Here is a 20252-nt window from a genome sequence, read left to right as displayed (position 1 = left end):
TAAGGTCACATGTGTGATGATCTGTTAGAAGTGTTTCTCTGTCGGAAGCATGTGTTAATTTTCTTCGAACAACACACACACACACACACACACACACACACACACACACACACACACACACACACAAACAAACACCAACGTACAGCACACAAATGGCCAGCACTTTGACCTTGGAAGGAGGAAAAGTACCAATAAACTTAAATGCTGCACGTTTTTTCTGAGGGGTAATGTAAATGAGATTAGTGTGGCACATCGAAATATACTGGTCAAATCATTTAAATAAAATGAAAACACACCAGTAACCAGGTTAGGTAAGTTTAAATCAATATTTCGGCATGTAACTGCCTTCTTCGGGATGGTATGGAAAATGAATTGTTATGATGAATAAGAAACTCTGTATGGTTAACATTGCAGAGCCAAAACAGAATATTGAACACAGATATATAGCCACTGGCACAAACACACACACAGCCACACAAACATCAGGTATGAAGATTGTTCATCACAATTTATTCCAAGTTGCAATATTGAATATTATGGAATTATCTCAATAATAAATCCCATATTTAAACATTAGTAGTATCAAAGAGCATGATCAATGATTTTGTTAACAATGTTCTCTTTGTACAGCTCAGCTATATATTAGTCTGTCAAACAGCGTGCAACATTTGCAAACATTAAGCACTGGTATGTTCTTCACGGAATGACATTTAAATCAACATCCAGCTTTTATCTGTGCAATACATGCATGCACCCAAAGATGTAGGGCCTACATATTCAGTCATATCCTGTGCGTATTTTGAAATGTGTCTGCTTGTAAATAAGAAATATTTTTCATAACAAATGGTGCGGATAAATGAAAATAAATCGAAAAATGTGATTTTGGCATCCTTGAAAGTCCAGACTTAGGATGGATGCTTCCACCCCAAAACCCTTTGCGTACAATTCAAACCAGTTCCAAATGCATGTGTACTTCTTTGTGACTCTTGCATACAAATCACAATCAGATTTATAAAATGGAAAACACAATAAGAGTTAAAAACAACGCAAATGAGTTCAAGGGATGAAAAAGAAAGAAAGGCGAAGAAAGGAGAAGAAGGGACCTGACACATCTACACAATTACCAGCCAGAAGACCTAAACCCGATCTCTGTCTGTATCATTCTCTCTCTCACGCGTGAAACTTCTTTGTATTTAATTATCTTACAACTGTTAATATTAATGCCATCTGCATATGGAGTCAATCTTACACTTCTCTTACAACCATTCATCCATTAAACTGTGTTTAAACGTATACGAAACGTCACAAAATTATCATTTAAAAGCCTTTCAAGTAACAAGTAAAAGAATGTGTAGACATTGTGTTGTTTTTCACTGTTGTAATGTCAAAGGAAATAACTACGTACACAAAACTGTAATTATGAACACATTCAAAAGTTACATAGGAGTTTAATAAATAGATGCATCTCATCAGTATGAAAAAATTAAACAAAACAGAATACAGTAGTCCCTTCCATTTCCGGCCCTTTCGTGGGCGTGAACCTACCCGGAGCGGCCAGCTTTCCCATGACTAATGAGTTTTCCTTCTATAATTGACTCTTAATGGCCGTTAACCTGTCTGACGCGGTCAACGGTCACTGATTTTTGCCCTAAGGTGCCCCTCTTACTCGACAGGAGCGGCCACTTAACGGCCACTTGTCACTTTCGCGGGCGAGCGCCTGTGGTGTGTGTGTGTGTTGTGTGCACAGACGGCACAGCACGAGCAGACGACATGAATACTTACGCATGCGCAAACTGTAAATACAGACATGCGCATACATGTACATTTACGGCAGTCACTTCCGGATCGATCACAGCTGATGTGAGTTTGAAACACTTGTTTATCTGACACTCAAATACATATATAATAATCCAAACAACACACATAGAAACATACGAAACAATAGCTTAGCCAGGACGATCGAGTTAAACACGCAAATAATTAAGATGTATAAACGAAAGCAAAACTAACAGAGACAATGAATCGGCGGCTCGTGGATGATCGCTTTCTTTTCTTCATGAAAACTTGATCGTGTTTTTTTGGGTTTTTTGGAGGAGGAGGGGGCCTGTAATGAACGGCCACCTGATATTTGCGGTCACCTTTGCAATGACTAATGGGTGACCGGATATGGCAGGTACTACTGTACAACTTTTCTGCCTAACTTGTTCGACAGAGGTATGCCTTTCCATAATACTGGTGTTGCACTTAAAAAAACAATGAAAAGTATAAACAAAATATATAATTTTATTTTCATTTTCTTTCTTTATTTATTTGGTGTTTAACGTCGTTTTCAACCGTTCAAGGTTAATTTTAATTTTAAACCCGTCCCATTTCTGTGCTGATTATAGTTATCACCCAGTGCAAAATGTAAGGGGCTGTCAAGAAAAATGACACCTGTGACAGATTAAGATTATGCCCGTAGTGTATTAATAAAAGCAATAAACAGTGAATAAATTGACATGCAAGACAACAGACAGAGAAACAGAGGGAAACGTTAGCACTCACTTAGGAAATGTAACATTTTATGTATGACTGTTCACAATCTGATGAAAACGTACAAATAAGACACACCCACACCCACGCATATATGTGCGCTCTCTCTCTCTCTCTCTCTCTCTCCACTGTCATCTATCTCTATCTCTCCACTGTCATCTCTCTCTCTTTCTCTCTCTCTCTCTCGCGCTCTCTCTCTCTCTCTCTGTTTCTCTTCAATCCTTCCCTTCCTCTCTCTCTCCTCTCTCTCTTTAACTATATGGGGTCCTGATTTGGCCTATTATGGTCCGCTGGACCCGAAAAGCAACAGCTAACTAACTAACTAAAGGTTAAGAAAAAAGAAGTTTTGCAAATATTTGTTTGGAACTCTGATCATGAACATCAGTACAAAGATGCAATTAATTCTGATGTGTTTCGGCAACAGTTACGACTGGCAAGCGAAATGATTGATATTAATGTAAATGATGCTTTGACTTTGTTTATAAATTCAGTTAAAGATTGTGCAACTTGTATGAAGAAAACTATTATCTTGTCAGATGAACCACGTAAATTCAAATGGTTTGATCATGAATGTGTGCTTGAAAGAAGACGTGTCAGAAAGTTGCTGAGAAAATGTAGGAATTCATTAGAAGATGTGGATAGGGATGAGTATTGTAAAGCCAGGCGTGAATATAAAAACTTTTTGCATAGAAAAAAGAAACAGTACAATGACAGTTTGTATACAGAACTTGTAGGTGCTGTAAGTGATCAGAGAGAATTTTGGAGGAAAATTAAAAATGTTTCTTGTAAAAAGGTCCAGCAGCAAAACAATATTTCTGTTGATGATTGGTACCTGCACTTTCATAGCATTTTAGAAAAAGATGAGATTGAAGATGATGAGCATGCTGATGTTAATGACGTGAATAATGAATATGAAGAAATGCTGGATAGACCCATTACCAAAGAAGTGTTGATTGCTATCAGAAGACTGAAATCGGGTAAAGCTGCAGGACCTGATGGTTTAATTGGGGAATTTTTTAAAGCAGCTAGCGAAGATGTGGTGTTGTTTTTAGTGAAACTGTTTAACGCTTTGTTTGATGAGGGAATCTATCCACAGAACTGGTGCGATTCAGTTATTGTACCGTTATTTAAGAAAGGAGATAGAAATGATACTAACAACTATAGGGGAATTTCATTGTGTGATATATGTAGTAAATTGTATGGTACTGTTGTTAATAATTACCAGTTTCCAGTGTGTTAAAATAGGCTTAACCTATCTACTGCTGGACTTACATCAGAACACTAACAGATTAAATGTTTAGAAAATGCTGTTTAAGCATTAGTATTTTGTGATTATACATTGTCTTTTCTTCTGTTCACTTGAAACGACGCGTGTGTGGATTGCTGCTGCACACACGCTTTACTTTTGTGTAACCAGCCCCCTTCCGAAAGGGGCTAAGGCCTTAAAGGAATAAAATCTTGTTCTAATTGTTCTCTCTCCTCTCTCTCTCTCTCTCTCTCTCTCTCTCTCTCTCTCTCTCTCTCTCTCTCTCTCTCTCTCTCTCTCTCTCTCTCTCTCTCTCTCTCTCTCTCTCTCTCTCTCTCTCTGTCTCTGTCTCTGTCTCTGTCTCTCTCTCTCTCTCTCTCTCTCAAGTGTTCAGTAAATTAATCATCTACCAGCAAGAGAAATACATTGACAACCCAAATTACACATTGGTCATCTATATCTGCCCCTATATCATCCACACTGGTAAATCGGTCAACCCACAAAAGCACCCTAGGTGCAATCGCACCCAGGGACTTAATCCTTCTCCACTGCACCATTTTACATAGGAGGTGGTGGTGGTGGCGGTGGTGGCGGAGGAGGTGGAGGTGGAGGAGGGGGCGGAGGTGGTGGCCCACCGGCAGGAGGGGGTGGCGGTGGTCCCCCTGAGGGAGGGGGAGGGGGCGGAGGGGCAGGAGGGGGAGGTCCTCCTCCACTGGCCGTGTTGGTGTCTACAGCGGGCGACTCTGAAAGACAAAATAAAAAAAATACACTACCATAATATATATATATATATATATATATATATATATATATACGACTTGTGTCTGTCTGTGTGTTTGTGTATCTGTGTGTTTGTGTATTTGTGTATTCGCCATGCACGCCCAAAGTTCTCGATGGATCTGCTTCAAATTTGGTGGGCTTATTCAGAGAGACCCCGGACACAACCTCATCGATGAGATATTTCAACACGTGCTCTCAGCGCGCAGCGCTGAACCGATTTTGGTTCCACCTCAGCTATTTTGGTTCCACCTCAGCTACCCGGGCCCCCATACCGACACACCATAGCCGCTACACCACATCACAACGCCAAAGTTCTCGGTGGATCTTTTTCAAATTTGGACACCGTATTCAGCTACACCCCGGACACAATATCATCGATGAGATATTTCAACACGTGCTCTCAGCGCGCAGCGCTGAACAGATTTTTGTTTTTGTGTTCATTTCACCATTATAAGTAACTCTTCCTTATCTTCTCCAGTGTTTGGCGTTTATCTCCCTTCCTTCGTGTGGCTTTCCCGTTCAGTTGTAAGTTACTATTACTATTTTTAGAATGTCACTGCGCTGTCCACTGCGCTGTCCACAACGCTTCCCTTGCACCCGTAAGTTGTTCTTACTGTCAAAGTGAAAAGGTCGAATCAATTTATAGCCACGCGAAAAATACACTCTCACCTATCTCTATATATTTATAGATACAGATATGCATATATATATACGGCTTCTCTGTGTGTGTGTGTTTGTGTGTGTGTGTGGGCAAAAACCTGTGTTTTGTAGAGTTCTGTTTGTGATGTGGTCTAGCGGCTTTTGTCTGTCTGTATGTTCTGGCATGTGAGAAGCCACAGCAGATAATATAGGGCTAAGAAATAAGCTCTAAAATTCTCAATCCCGTTTGACAGGACTTCGCCTTCAAAGGTGATTGTGGTGAACCGCCACGCTGTCTGTCTCTGTCTCGCGCCGTTCACCTCAAATTCCCGTTTCTGAGGTTCTATTGTTAGAATGTCACTGCGCTGTCCAGAACGCTTCCCTTGCACCCGTAAGTTGTTCTTACTGTCAAAGTGAAAATCAATTTATAGCCACGCGAAAAATACACTCTCACCTATCTCTATATATTTATAGATATAGATATACATATTTATATATACGGCTTCTCTGTGTGTGTGTGTGGGCAAAAACCTGTGGATTGTAGAGTTCTGTTTGTGATGGGGTCTAGCGGCTTTTGTCTGTCTGTATGTTCTGGCATTTGAGAAGCCACAACAGATAATATAGGGCTAAGAAATAAGCTCTAAAATTCTCAATCCCGTTTGACAGGACTTCGCCTGCAGAGGTGATTGTGATGAACCGCCACGCTGTCTGTCTCTGTCTCGCGATTCACCCCGGCGAAGCCGGGTATTCCTCTAGTATATATATATATATATATATATATATATATACAGTGGAACCCCCCTTTTAAGACCTCCAAAAATCTGAGAAAATCAGGTCTTAAAAACGAGGGGCAGACCTGGGAACCCCTGTTTTGCACTTTGAGTATTCTCAAACAAACTTGGTGTATTTTCAAAAAAATGAGCGTACTCCACACAGCGTTTGCACATCCATGATTAAAACATGCCTCATGCGCGTCCGTCACACCGTTAATTAAGTTTACCTATACATTTAAAACAAATGCTTTTTTCAATTTTTACTGACACAAACTGTACCGTATTTGACGGACTACAAGCCGCGACTTAAAAAAAAAAAATCGCATTGCGGCTTATAAAAAGATGCGGCTAAAACGTTACCTAAACTTGAATAGCATTCACCTAATGGAAGTCGCCGCGGATTTTCATTTCGCTCGATTAGCGATTACCGGTACTTTATTAGCTCTCTACTCAAGACTCGGCGCTTTTCTCTTTCTTTCGCGAATCTTCGTTTGTCAACAAGTCGTCGTGACAAGCGTACCGAGAAACACCGGATGTATCAGGATCTCGCGCGCGCGAGATTTCGTGTTTTTTTGTGTCTCGCGATAGTTGGAGGAGCGAGAGCCGCCATGTTGTGTTTTCGTCTGCTCGAAATGTGCGCAAAAGTCGTAAATCATCCCAAAAAAGCTTATTCCGGGCGGGACTACATGTGTGTGTTGGTTACAAATTGTGTGTGTGTGATATTTTTCTTCAAACTTTTTCACTTTTCTCCTTTGTTTCACTTGTTTATTCTCGGAGCCGATTTCGCCAAATACCGTACTTTCGTTTGCCTGGTTGTTTTGATTCGATTGACACGATCCGATTATACTTTTTTTTCGACGGCGGCTAATATAGTGACGTAATCATGTGCCAAAATACTGGATCGGCTTCAGGATGTGCTTGTGAAGAAAAGTAGTCTAGGAATTTTTCTCGTCGTATTTTTTTCCCACTGACCGTACTGAGCGTATTCTCGACAATCATGCGTACAAAATACGGCGAAATCGTATGGGTTCCCAGGTCTGGAGGGGTCTTAAAATGGGGGTAATTTTACAAAGGTTATGAACAGAAAATCTGAGAAAACAAAGTTTTAAAAAGGAGGGAGTCTTAAATTGGGGGGTCTTAAAAGGGGGGTTCCACTGTAATCCATAAAAATGTCATGGCAAACTTCTGGTCGTGGGTGATGATGGTTGATACTGAGAATGGATTATGACAAGAATTGTACAATTCTGACATCAAATATTGACATCATGTATGTTTGCTCGTGCGTATACCAAGTTTAACGGATCCCTACAAAGACACACATGTAAGCACGCATGATGCACGCTCGCTCACACACACACATAATGACACACTCACACAAAATGTATTGAGGTTACCTATGCAAACCAAAGCTAAAAGTTTGATCTTAACGGGCATAAGAATAGCAAAGATTATTTCAAAGTAAATAACCATTGACAACATTCAAGAAATAGTTGAAATACAGTACCAAAGTCTGAGTCTAAAGTACAATGATAGAATGTTAAAATAAGCATTTAAGGAATGTTTAATTTGTTAAAGTGAAAATATGCATGTTTAATGACATTAAACCCCTCCTTAGCTCAAACACTCTTGAAGTTGCATCAGATTATAACATGATTTGAATAATTAATCACCATTCCAACTTTTAACATAGCAATCATCTTTGGGCAAACTTAAGTCTTCTTTTGTTGCTGTGCTATTCACTTGATCATTAACAATTGATAAATTATGAATGCTTTGTTGTTAACCATCACACATATTTAACTAAAACAAATGCGAATTTAAGAACATTCATATAGCTTACAGGCAACAGTTTTTTCTTTCATTGTTTAATATCATAATACAATAACTTACAAAATATGTGCATCAATTGGCTAAACCTAAAACACATTAGGTACGTAAACTAGTCGGGCCCCTTTATCTTTTATTCAGGCTGATTTTAATATTCAGAAAACATAGTTTCAACTGTATTATTCTCAGATTATTGGAGGTCTCCAAAGGGGTGTTCCACTGTACTGTGAAAGAAAGGTTTCCTGTTTGCTTTCTAGCGCATTAATACAGTACTGCATTATAAAATAACACCCTCCGGTGTACAGGCATAGTTAAAGAGTTAGTTAGTTAGCTGTTGCTTTTCGGGTCCAGCGGACCATAATAGGCCAAATCAGGACCCCATATAGTTAAAGAGAGAGAGGAGAGAGAGAGGAAGGGAAGGATTGAAGAGAAACACAGAGAGAGAGAGAGAGAGCGAGAGAGAGAGAGAGAGAGAGAGAGAGAGAGAGAGAGAGAGAGAGAGAAACAGAGAGAGAGAAACAGAGAGAGAGAAACAGAGAGAGAGAGTCTAGAGAGAGAGAGCTGATATCAGAGAGAGACAGTTTCCTTAACTATTGATTTATTTTTGCTACCAATACCATCTCTTCTACCATGTCACTTCCATTTTACCATTTTTGGCAAAATAATTTCAAATCATGAAGCAGGCAACATGTCAATTAGTAATTAAAAAATAACCCTTTTCAACAAAGCACTGCCATATCTTTCAACTCAGTCTCGTTTTTTTCTACTTATGTTGTAAGTCCTTTGCCTTGAATTCAAAAGCAACACATCCCTTTTGGGAACATATAATTAACATACGTACACTGTAGCCATTTAAAAGTGTTCTCAGAAATAAGAACTGAGTGCTGTGCGTCACAGTTTTAACCTTATATTAAAATGTCAAAACTCACACAGTGGCCTAGTACTAAACGCTTTATTTGATCACTGACAAGTTTTGCCTGAAACACTATGAAAACACTGGCGGTGTAAGTATGATTCACATATGCATAATATGTCACTTGACGTGTGTGATCAGCGATACAGCTTAGTTAAATAACGCTCCAGGCATTATAATCTCCAAGTTATCATAAGCATTTTGATTTATTTTTTATTGTGCTCCTTTTTTTCTATCACAGATAGAGAAATAGGGAGACAAGAGGAGAGAGACTGACACAGATTGCAGATTAAGGCAAGGATAGGCCTATGCAAAAGAAAGAAGAAGATGAAAATAGAGAAAGTCTGAGGTACACCCAAAACCAAAAGAGAACAACGAAAAGACAACATTTCAATACAAGCAAGCTATAGAACTAGCAGGTCTCTGCTGTAATTGCACGGTTTGATACACTGTTCACACGTCTCAAAAGTCCTACAACATATACTAGCTACGCTGCAATTATACCCATATGAACATGCACATATGAATACTTGTTTTTACTTTACAACTTCTTCAAAAAATGTGCAAACCCCAGGTGGAAAACAGGCTTCAACATTAAAATAGACTAACTCCAGAAGTAACTCTTTGAATGGGTTGTGAAAGAGTGAATACTCTCTTTTTGTTTTGAGGCAAACTTTCCACACATGCTCCATGTCCAAATGTTTTAGACACACGTCCCCTCGAAAGTGTCGACTCGCCTATAATGTCACGTGGGAAAGTTTGACTCAATAAAAGCAAGAGTATTCACTCTTTCTCAACCCAAAGAAAACCTGACAGAGTTATATTTCCCAACATCATCTATTAAATTCAGTAATGTTATACGGAACTGAGACCAAAAATAAAGAATTAAACAACAACAAAAACAAACACAAAACAACAACACACAGGATTAACAAAAGTCATTACGGCCGGGCTACCATGCACAAACAATGAGTTTTGTTTGATTCAGAAAGAAAGCACATACACCATGAAAGCTCTAAATTAAGATCAATGAAGTTCAATAACACCGTTGTTCAAAGAGCAAAATATATATAAAGGAAAAAGAATGTTAAGAAATTAATGAGATGCACAATAACAAAACTGAAGGCAGCCAATAAAACCCAACACCTGCTGGTTAATATGTACAACATACCCTCATCTTACCCTCGTCAGGATGCTAAAAAGAGTAACAAACAACACCAGTTATATACAATAACAGGTAACACAGATAAATTCAATGGATGGATAGAAAAAAAATGATGAAAAATATTGAAGGGAACAGTGCGAGAAGAGACCTAAACATCATCTTTTTTTCCTTTTTTTTTTTTTTTTTTTTTTTACTAATTACTGTAGTTCTTGAATAAAACATTCCAACTGATATTGAAAATCTCCAATAAAATGACTTCAAACTTGTATAGTTATTAAATCAAAACATCTTTTTTTCAACAAGTTCACATGGTCATTCAAGGAATATTCTTCTTGGCGTTCGCTGATCAGCCTCAGACAGACAATTGGGTGGACGGGGAATCGAGGAGGTGGCTGTGTTTGTGCATGTGTGTGGAGAAAGGGGAGGGGGGCGGTTGGTAGTGTGAGGGTGTGGGGGGAGGAAAAAGCAGGATCCAACTTTTATGGATGATACTGACCTGCAGTTGACTGTGGGGCTGCTGCACCCTCCTCTCCACCCTCCTTGGCTTTCTCCTCTGAAACATTACAATGGGGGAGTGAAAGAAAACCTATTGCTCAAAGAACCAAAACTACAAAACGCACATGCACTGTGCACACACACGGACATGCACACTTGTGCTCACTCACACACACACACACACACACACACACATATGTCACATACATGAACACACACACACACACACGTCACATGCATGAACAAACACACACACACACACACACATCACATGTACAGGGCTAACAGTCCAAACAAAAGTGAAAAACCAAAAAGGCCAGGCCCGTCTCCAACAGCAGGGCTAACCGCCCGCTAGGGGAAGCTGAGGCTTTTCTTTTTTATCTTGTAGAGGCAAAGAACAGGCTCTCCTGATACCAAAATGTATGTTAATAATTTATCAAATAATACCCATTTTGCCTCGATCAACACTCCAAACTAACAAGAAGAGCAAACGCTCGATCGAGTCACTTTCGCAGTTCTGAATATTATATGAGGCATCAGATGGACAGGAAGAAATTGCTATTCACAACACAATACAGATGTAAATAATTTGATGTAAAGAATAATCCTATAAAGTTTGAATCAAATCCGATGAATAGTTTCAGAGATATGATATTTCAATTTTTTTCCTTCAAGACATACCTGTGACCTTGAAAAAGGTCAAAGGTCACCAAAGCCGACGTCAAAGTGTAGAGGTCACTGGGAGTCACGTTCACATAAAATTTGAGCCCGGTCACTTTTATAGTTTCCGAGAAAAGCCCAACGTTAAGTTGTGTGTTGCCGAACAGAAAAGGCTAGTTATCTCCCTTGTTTTTCTGATAACGTTCGTAAAAGGCTACAGATGTAAATACTTTGATGTAAAGAATAATCCTACAAAGTTTCAATCACATCCGATGAACTTTGTCAAAGATATAAAATGTCTAATTTTTCCTTTGACGCTGACCTGTGACCTTGAAAAAGGTCAAAGGTCAACGAAACCATCGTTAAAGGGTAGAGGTCATTGGAGGTCACGACTAAACAAAATATGAGCCGGATCGCTTTGATAGTTTCCGAGAAAAGTCCAACGTTAAGGTGGTGTCTACGGACGGCCGGCCGGACAGACTAACACTGACCGATTACATAGAGTCACTTTTTCTCAAGTGACTCAAAAAACAATAGAAAAAGTTTTGAAGTTTTACTTTAAGAAACCGGATTTTCCGGTTTGAAAAAAACGGATTTCCGGCGAGAACCGGAAAGGTGTTAGCCCTGCATGCATGAACTAAAAATAATGAACACACGTAAACTAAACCTTTCCTACAACAAAACTAGACACCTTTTTTAACAAGAAGAGCAAACGCTCGATCGAGTCACTTTCGCAGTTCTGAATATTATATGAGGCATCAGATGGACAGGAAGAAATTGCTATTCACAACACAATGAGTCACGTTCACATAAAATTTGAGCCCGGTCACTTTTATAGTTTCCGAGAAAAGCCCAACGTTAAGTTGTGTGTTGCCGAACAGAAAAGGCTAGTTATCTCCCTTGTTTTTCTGATAACGTTCGTAAAAGGCTACAGATGTAAATACTTTGATGTAAAGAATAATCCTACAAAGTTTCAATCACATCCGATGAACTTTGTCAAAGATATAAAATGTCTAATTTTTCCTTTGACGCTGACCTGTGACCTTGAAAAAGGTCAAAGGTCAACGAAACCATCGTTAAAGTGTAGAGGTCATTGGAGGTCACGACTAAACAAAATATGAGCCCGATCGCTTTGATAGTTTCCGAGAAAAGATATAAAATGTCTAATTTTTCCTTTGACGCTGACCTGTGACCTTGAAAAAGGTCAAAGGTCAACGAAACCATCGTTAAAGTGTAGAGGTCATTGGAGGTCACGACTAAACAAAATATGAGCCCGATCGCTTTGATAGTTTCCGAGAAAAGTCCAACGTTAAGGTGGTGTCTACGGACGGCCGGCCGGCCGGCCGGACGGCCAGCCGGCCGGACAGACTAACACTGACCGATTACATAGAGTCACTTTTTCTCAAGTGACTCAAAAATGCACTCTCACTCTTACTGCATGTACTGCCACACTCCAAAATATATACTTCAGCATTCATTTTTAGACATTTCTGAACCTGCAGTTTCACATATCTAATGAAATATTCTTTGTGTATTTATATGAAAACAAAACAAGCACAGGTATTTAACATAACAATTTTAAAATTCAGGACAATTCCAATCAGCAAATAAATATAGTGTAAAACATTTCAAGTACCTGTGGCTTTGGCCTCCTTCTCCTCTGCGGCAGTCAAATCCGCTCGGAAGAAGATGCGAGCACTGCTCAGTGAGTAATACAGCAGCTCGTACTCCTGTTGTGAGCAAAAATAACAACTGTTGAGAAACATAACTAAAACCAACCCTGCAATTGTGCTGAAATGAATACCTACTGGTCGACATTAGTTTGAAATAAAACTATAGTACAGCGATACCCGGCTTACTTGAGAAAAGAATTAAATAAACAAGAATGATAAGGTACTGGAATGTGTTGATTTGAATAAAACAAGACATTCACACTTGAGACAAGATCAAATTGCTCCCATATCAAAGATATTCTTAATGACAGGAATATTTTGGTGATCACTAGGGATGGCCAAATTGTCCGCCAGATCATTGGGGGCGAATAAAAAATCCGCCGGGCTAGTAGAAACCGCCTGGCAACTAGCCCGGCTGGCCAGTGAAAAATCTTGTCAAATACGACCCTTTTGGTTGTCATATCGAGTTTCAAAGCCAAATAAAACAATGCAGATGCAGCAACTGTGGTATTTATGTTATAGTTTATCTGTGAAACCAGGGAATACCTGTATTAACTAAACTATTTTAAGCAATACATGAATTAACTGTTTTTTCCGTCAGTTAATTCATGTATTACCTAGTTAATACACGTATTCCCTGGTTTCACAGATTAACTGTAACATATATACCGGGCCAGCAAAATTTCTGGCGAGCTCGTGACTTTCTTGAAGTTACTTGGAACTTGCCCGTCTGGCGGGTTAAAATTGTGATATTTGGATTGGATTGGATGGATTGGATTGGATAAGATTTACAGTCCAGTGAGGTTACCCTCATGGAAATTCGGGCTGCTTTCTCCCCGGGGAAAGCGAGCTGCCATACATACGGCGCTACCCATATTATTTTTTTTTTTTTTCCTGCATGCGTGTATTCATGTTTCCTGAGACTTAATGCCGTGTGAGATGGAATTTTTTTACTTTATTCCAAGTCCCACGGGTATTTGATGGACATTTTTATCTATGCCTATACAATTTTGCCAGGAAAGACCCTTTTGTCAATCGTGGGATCTTTAACGTGCACACCCCAATGTAGTGTACACGAAGGGACCTCGGTTTTTCGTCTCATCCGAAAGACTAGCACTTGAACCCACCACCTAGGTTAGGAAAGGGGGGAGAAAATTGCGGCCTGACCCAGGCCTGAACACGCAACCTCTCGCTTCCGAGCGCAAGTGCGTTACCACTTGGCCACCCAGTCCCAGTATCACAATAATGTATGACATAAGGACCTCTAATCAGAGGGACCTCTAATTGCTGCTGCAACAAAGAAAGAGACTGTTATTACCTGTAGCGTTTGTTCAAGGCGTCTGGCGGTCAGTGACATGGTCTGCTGCAGTTTTTCGTCTCCTCGCCCACCTGTTGACTGCTTGGTCAGTTGTGCCTGTTACATAACAAAAGGGATCTTGTGATTATTTCAGGTACTCAAGCAAGTGTTCAGTGCAATTACAGTGGAACCCCCTAATATAAGACCTCCCAAAATCTGCAAACATCAGGTCTTAAAAAGGAGGGAGTCTTAAAATGGGGGTAACTTTGCAGAGGTCATGAACAGAAAGTCTGAGAAAACAGGGTCTTAAACGGGAGGGAGTCTTAAATTGCAGGGTCTTTAAAGGAGGGTTCCACTGTAACTATAATATCTTATGTGCATGATCGCTGCTTAAAGGCACAGTGCAGCTCACAGCCTTCTTTTTGCGTTTTTGTTGCAGCCGAGTGCATTTACAGTTCAAAAATCCTCCTATGGTAGTAAAACAAACCCAAAACTACCCAACGACGACATCTGTGAAGCTCGACAGTTTCTTGTTCACACGAGTGCATACATTAATCTAGTTATTACGTGGTGTTTGGTCAGAGTTCGATTCAACTGAGTGAATCCGGCCTCCATTTTGTTTTACACAAACTCATGATGACGCCTGACATAGTTTGCTTAGTGACTGTCTTTTTGTGCATGATGTGGTGATCTACCCGATCTAAATTTAGATCCAAAAATAGGTCAAGACCAGCCGGGTCCGAGTATGAAATTAATTCGTAAAAAAATCGCAGTTCTTGACTCTTTGGGTGCAAGTCAATGAAACTTGGTAGTTCTTCTAACGGATAGCTGCCTGAGGTATGACTAAATGCCCCAGGGGCTCCGTGCACCTGGATTTGACAAGTTCAGTACCTTTAAGGACAAAAACAGAGGTAACAGCAACCCAACATGACCATTTCCAGTGTTCAAGAAAGTGTTCAGCATAATTACCAATGTTTTCTATGCACGGGGGAGCCGGAGTGGCACAGTGGTTGGAACGTTTGCCTCTCACCCTGGAGGTCATAGCCTACATAGGTTCGACCCCCACCTGAGGTGAATACAAATACCCACATTTTTTTAAGCTTGCCCGAGATAAGAGTAGTTGAGATCTCTAACATCTCGCTCCCCTTCGACCAAACTTGGTTATGGGACTACCTTTGCTTTACCTTCACCTTCTATGCCATTCTGATAATCATCGCTCCACGGCTATCGCCAGTTGTCTCTCTGACCGGACGCTAAAGTCCTACGCGAATCTATCAAAACAAAAATACAGAGTTATCTCCCATATGTTGTTCGTAAGCAGTGTTCGTGAGACAAAAATGATTGCAAATTGGCCGACTTCGACAGTGATCTCAGTTCTGTTCTTCACAGTTATGATAAAGACATCGTTCTAAGGTCAAAACAAGTCGAAATTTTGGGACTGCTGCCGGAAGGAGACCGTAAATAGAGAATACTACATGGCTTGCTGTGTCATACCAGATTTACACGAGTTGTTTTTTTAAATATTGAACTGCGAGCGAAAGCGAGCTGTTCACTATTTGAAAAAGCAACGAGTGTAAATCTGGTACGAAACAGCAAGCCATGTAGTATTCTCTATGTATTTTACTGAAAATGTCCTGCATTCGAGGCAGCTAAATTGAAGACGCTTGTTTTGGAACCTCGATCTCTTCTAAAGCCTCGTGCAATCTATTACGTCAAAGCAAAGAAATGTCACTCTGAAAGTTTGGCGTGACGTGTTAGTTCTAAAGATTCATCGAGGGTAATTAGCGAGCGCAATTTGTGTTTCTATAATGACGTTTGTCTCGGTGACTTTGGCATCATAAGCAGTGGAAAAACAGGTCCCTGCCAGACTTGCTTGACATGACCTCATTTACATGATATACACACGTGTGATTTGAACGATTATTATCTCACGGGTGTCTCTCTCACGTATGTAGGGTAATATATGGTTGCATCACTGTCAACTGGTTACAGAAAAAATCGTCTGCTCCAGCGAGCGCCGAAACCAAACGGTTGATTATCACGTGACACTTTTGCCATATTTAGAGTTGTTTGCACAGTAAATACAGCCGCGAAAAATAGCTCGCTTGAAACTGTCTTTCATATCAATTTCTTTGTAATTTAAAAATTACACAACACCATGAAAAATCATTATCGACGATCACGAATCTGCTTATATCCATGACACATTACGAAAAGATCTAAATATGTAAAAAATCGATTTCCTCTCCAGACAAGGAAAACCAAGGCATCCTGCCAGGGATAGAATGAGACCCGAAGGGAAGTAACTCATTTTTGACCTAGGTTCAGGATGCTTCTATACACGATCTCAATGACAGGCACAATCAACAATACACAACACAGTAAATCAAAAATCGCTCCCTACGACCACAATTGGTTACAGGACTACTTTTACCTATTATGCATGATCTCAGTCACTCAGGAACAATTAACAATACAGTGGGACCCCCTTTTAAGACCCCCCTATTTTAAGACCTTACTTTCTCAGCTTTTCATTCTGTTCATAATCTCTGTAAATGTACCTCCATTTTAAGACTCCCTCCTTTCTAAGACTCCCTCCTTTCTAAGACTCCCTCCTTTTTAAGACTCCCTCCTTTCTAAGACTCCCTCCTTTTTAAGACTCCCTCCATTTTAAGACTCCCTCCTTTCTAAGACTCCCTCCTTTTTAAGACTCCCTCCTTTCTAAGACTCCCTCCTTTTTAAGACTCCCTCCTTTCTAAGACCAGATCTTCACAGATTTGTGTAGGTATTAAATAGGGGGTTCCACTGTACACGATATAACAACAAGAACTTACCCTGTCAGTCTTGAACTTGGTGCGGACAGCCTGGAACCAGTGAAGCGAGTCAAACTCATAGTACTGGTCAAGCAACTTGAGGATGTAGGCCAGACCTGAAACAGCAATGCAAACTATATCAAGCTAAAATCCTCTAACAGCATTTGAAATAAGACCCGTGTCTGCAAAACCTAGCCACAGAACTTGCAGAGAAAGCATGCATGGCTGAAGGAGAAGCTGTTTTTGCAATCTGGTGGCCCTGCATGAAGAGACATGCTGTGGCGTTTCTACCCACCACAGGAGAGGACTTTTAAAAGAAATGAATGAGGGAGAAAAAGACAAACTAGAAAAACTGTCATTGTTTTTGTTAACAGTGTGCTGTGATAAATTCTTAAATGTTATTCGTGATGATTTCTGATATGAATCTGCTTCTGCATTGGTAGGCTGCAACTCCCAAGGACACTTGTTTTTTGGTAGCTATAGCTTTTTCTCTGGCCACCTTAGGATAAGGATAAGATTTTATATAGTCCTGTGAGGTTTACCCTGATGGAATTTCGGGTTGCTTTCTCTCTGGGGAAAGTGAGCTGCCATACAGTACAGCGCTACCAATTTTGTTTTTGTTTTTCCTGCAGGTGTGTATTCATGTTTCCAAGCCCGAGACTTGGGTTCTTTAGGGCACTAAGGAGAGTCTGCACACATTTTTAGTTGACTCTGGGAAACAAATCCCCCGGCGATAGCGACAACTGGTTTTGAAGCCAGCGCCGCTACCGACTGTGCTAATTCCACGCAGTATGATCATAAGACAATCATACTGCGATCCTTTTCCTAGATATAGATCACCTGAGTGTGAGACTCACCCATGGCAAAGCCATCATCAGTGAAAGCGGCTCCCACTTTGTTCTTACGGTTCATCTTCTCCTTGCAACTGATGGAGTGCTCCACATAGTTCACTGTCTATAAAACACAAACATTTACTGTTAGCACTACTGTTCTGCATGTGAGCAAAAGAATAAAAACAACTAGTTCTGGGTAATTATAAATCTGATTAAGCTTCAACGAACCGAAAGCATTATAAATTCTCAACTCTGTTTCAAATCTTGTTTGAAGGTGACCTCTGTTTTATTTAATATTGTTTGTTCACAGTGACAGAGGTAGGTGCTCAACTTCTTCTACAACCATGTCTTGTACCTCTGCCCACCCTAAAATGTCGGTCATGAGCACTCTAAAATTATACAACATTTATCTGAGTGTTCCAGTAACTGACATGTCTTTACCACAAAAATCTATGGGCAGTAGTGAGCCATTTCTTTCCACAAAATGTTTAGCGATGTATTTTTCCAAAATGTGTTTATGAAGAAATATGAACATTAACAGTGATGAACGGTCAATTCAACCATCCACATTCCCATCACTGCACATGCACTCACCAGAGGGGCCAGAATGACGAAGAAGTTCCTGAGGTGCATGTTCTTGGGATTCCTGAACTCTGGGGCAAACACATCCACCAACATCTAGAAGAAATCACACGTTCAAAAACTGAGTACTGATTGTTCAAAATTTGAATTTCTAATGATCGAGGTCCCCATCTTCACCTCTCAACCCCTGAACAAAAACAAACAAACTAACAAACAAAAGAAGAAAAAGAAAATAAGGTTACACCTTTACGAAGTAAAACACTAACAATATACATTTCTACTGATTTTATATGATTGTATGGTGCCAGGAGATTGGTCCCACATACCTCTTGTTGCACACAAATAGCTTTAGAGCGCTTACGTCCCTTTGTTTCTCTGATGCTAATTTTGTACTCACCTTGAAGTACTCAGTTCCTTCAGCAAAGTTTTTGGTCAGGTTCTCGATCACATTGTCTAGATTTCTGCAATAAGAAAGTGTAAAGTAAGCCCGGTAAGCCAAGAACTGATCAATGTTAAAAGTGTTCCCACGAACTTTGCGTGATGCCTATAAGTACTGACTCATGACACACTACCGACTGGCAATGCCATATCAGCTTGACGCTCATCAGACTGCCCCTTTCCATTCAGTATTCTCAAGACATGTCAGAGTGAAGGTTTCAGCCTGGGTTCGTGCTTTCAGCTATGAATTCACACAGTCCTTTTGTGTACTTGCTGTGGATTCCCCCCCTCTCATCTCCTCTGCGTACTCTTGAACACATATCATTTTTGTAATTGTTTAGACTATAACAAAGAGTTCAACTCCTTTAACTCTACACCGATCATTTTCTTCTTCTTATCATTCAAATGACAGATGAGCTAGAGCGAGTGATTTACCTGGCGGCCACCTGACACTCTCTAGACAGTCCCTCCTCCTTGCACAGCTCCTCAAAGTTGACGATGTCCTCCAGGTCTGGGATGAAGCGGATGGCGTTGCTGCAGCAGTGCAGGCCTCCAGAGCGAACCATCCTGATGTAGCCCATGGCATTGCCTGCAAAACACACAAATAAGATTTTGTTGATATTGAAAAGATTATGTCCCTGGATAGGCTATCACAATGAGATGATAATAAATGCTGTTTGACGCCCTCACAGTTAAGCCATTAGGGGCATGTTCCCGGATGTTACCACGACTTTAGATGATTTAGAAAAAAATAATGATAACTAAATAAAAGGGGCCGCCGCGAAGGAGGTTTGGCTGTCGTGCTCGAGCTCCAAGCCACCAAAGCTGGAGGTTGGTGTCAAATAGTCATGAAGTTGGTTTAGAGACCCAGCTGGGTCATTGTGTGTCACCGCTATAGTTTCACAATGAGAATTTGTTCATTTTCTTATAAATTGAATATAACCAGAAGGCGGCAACCAGAAGACGACAACCAAAAAGCAATCCAGAGTTCTAGATCCCGAGTTCTAGATCCATGACCTGTAGCAAAGACAGGAACCTGTACGTGTAACGTCATCAAATCGAGCTTTTACAATGCGCTGTCAGTACAACTAAATGGAAGCATGCAGCGAGATTTACATAAAACAACAAAAGTAAACAGCCTACGATTAAATTGTTACACATAATGTAATTGCTATTTTGTCCACCTTCCTCGAGCTATGTGAGGCTACATTAAAGAATGTTTTTTTTTCATGAAATCATGATTGGTATAGTTTTCCTGTCTTGTTAAGACACAACAGAATTGTTCTGAATGTGTGATTTGTGACTTTCAATTTCATTCTACCCTACCTATCTGAGTGATTAGTGTCCGGAACTGGTCCAGGTAACTCTCTCCGTCGGGAGTCAGACCCAGTTTGCGAATACCCTTGTTGAACTTGTCTGCACGCTCGTAGGGGTACTGAAATCAAAACAAAATACCGGTGCAGGTTTCCTTTACATTGATAATGCTGCAAACTGTAAGTAGTGTTATTACAATAATGACAGAGCTCCACATGTTTTATACTGTGCTTACATGCACACAGACATACACACTGACACAGGCAGGCAGT

At 40.2% G+C, this 20252-nt stretch overlaps 1 protein-coding gene across 3 annotated transcripts in view; it reads right to left on the bottom strand.

Moving 5' to 3' along the window:
- Positions 1–489: 489 nt before the first annotated feature.
- The window catches only part of LOC138964782 (WASH complex subunit 4-like), a 54965-nt gene continuing 35202 nt past the window's right edge, over positions 490–20252 (bottom strand). Inside the window, exons 24-34 of one of the 3 annotated variants that reach the window (XM_070336826.1) lie at positions 19993–20101; positions 19102–19255; positions 18626–18689; positions 18241–18324; positions 17671–17767; positions 16835–16929; positions 14022–14117; positions 12667–12760; positions 10372–10428; positions 9893–9905; positions 4421–4521 (exon numbers count right to left, since the gene is read on the bottom strand). In XM_070336826.1, coding sequence (XP_070192927.1) covers positions 9898–9905; positions 10372–10428; positions 12667–12760; positions 14022–14117; positions 16835–16929; positions 17671–17767; positions 18241–18324; positions 18626–18689; positions 19102–19255; positions 19993–20101 — 858 coding nt within the window. In that variant the 3' untranslated portion in view covers positions 4421–4521; positions 9893–9897. Of the gene's footprint in view, positions 4522–9881; positions 9906–10371; positions 10429–12666; positions 12761–14021; positions 14118–16834; positions 16930–17670; positions 17768–18240; positions 18325–18625; positions 18690–19101; positions 19256–19992; positions 20102–20252 lie in introns of all 3 variants that reach the window. The other 2 variants (XM_070336827.1, XM_070336825.1) reach the window with 2 other exon arrangements.

The sequence above is a fragment of the Littorina saxatilis genome, linkage group LG4 (assembly GCF_037325665.1).
Source record: "Littorina saxatilis isolate snail1 linkage group LG4, US_GU_Lsax_2.0, whole genome shotgun sequence".
NCBI classification, from domain to species: Eukaryota; Metazoa; Mollusca; class Gastropoda; order Littorinimorpha; family Littorinidae; genus Littorina; species Littorina saxatilis.
This window is presented reverse-complemented; position numbering and strand designations above follow the sequence as displayed.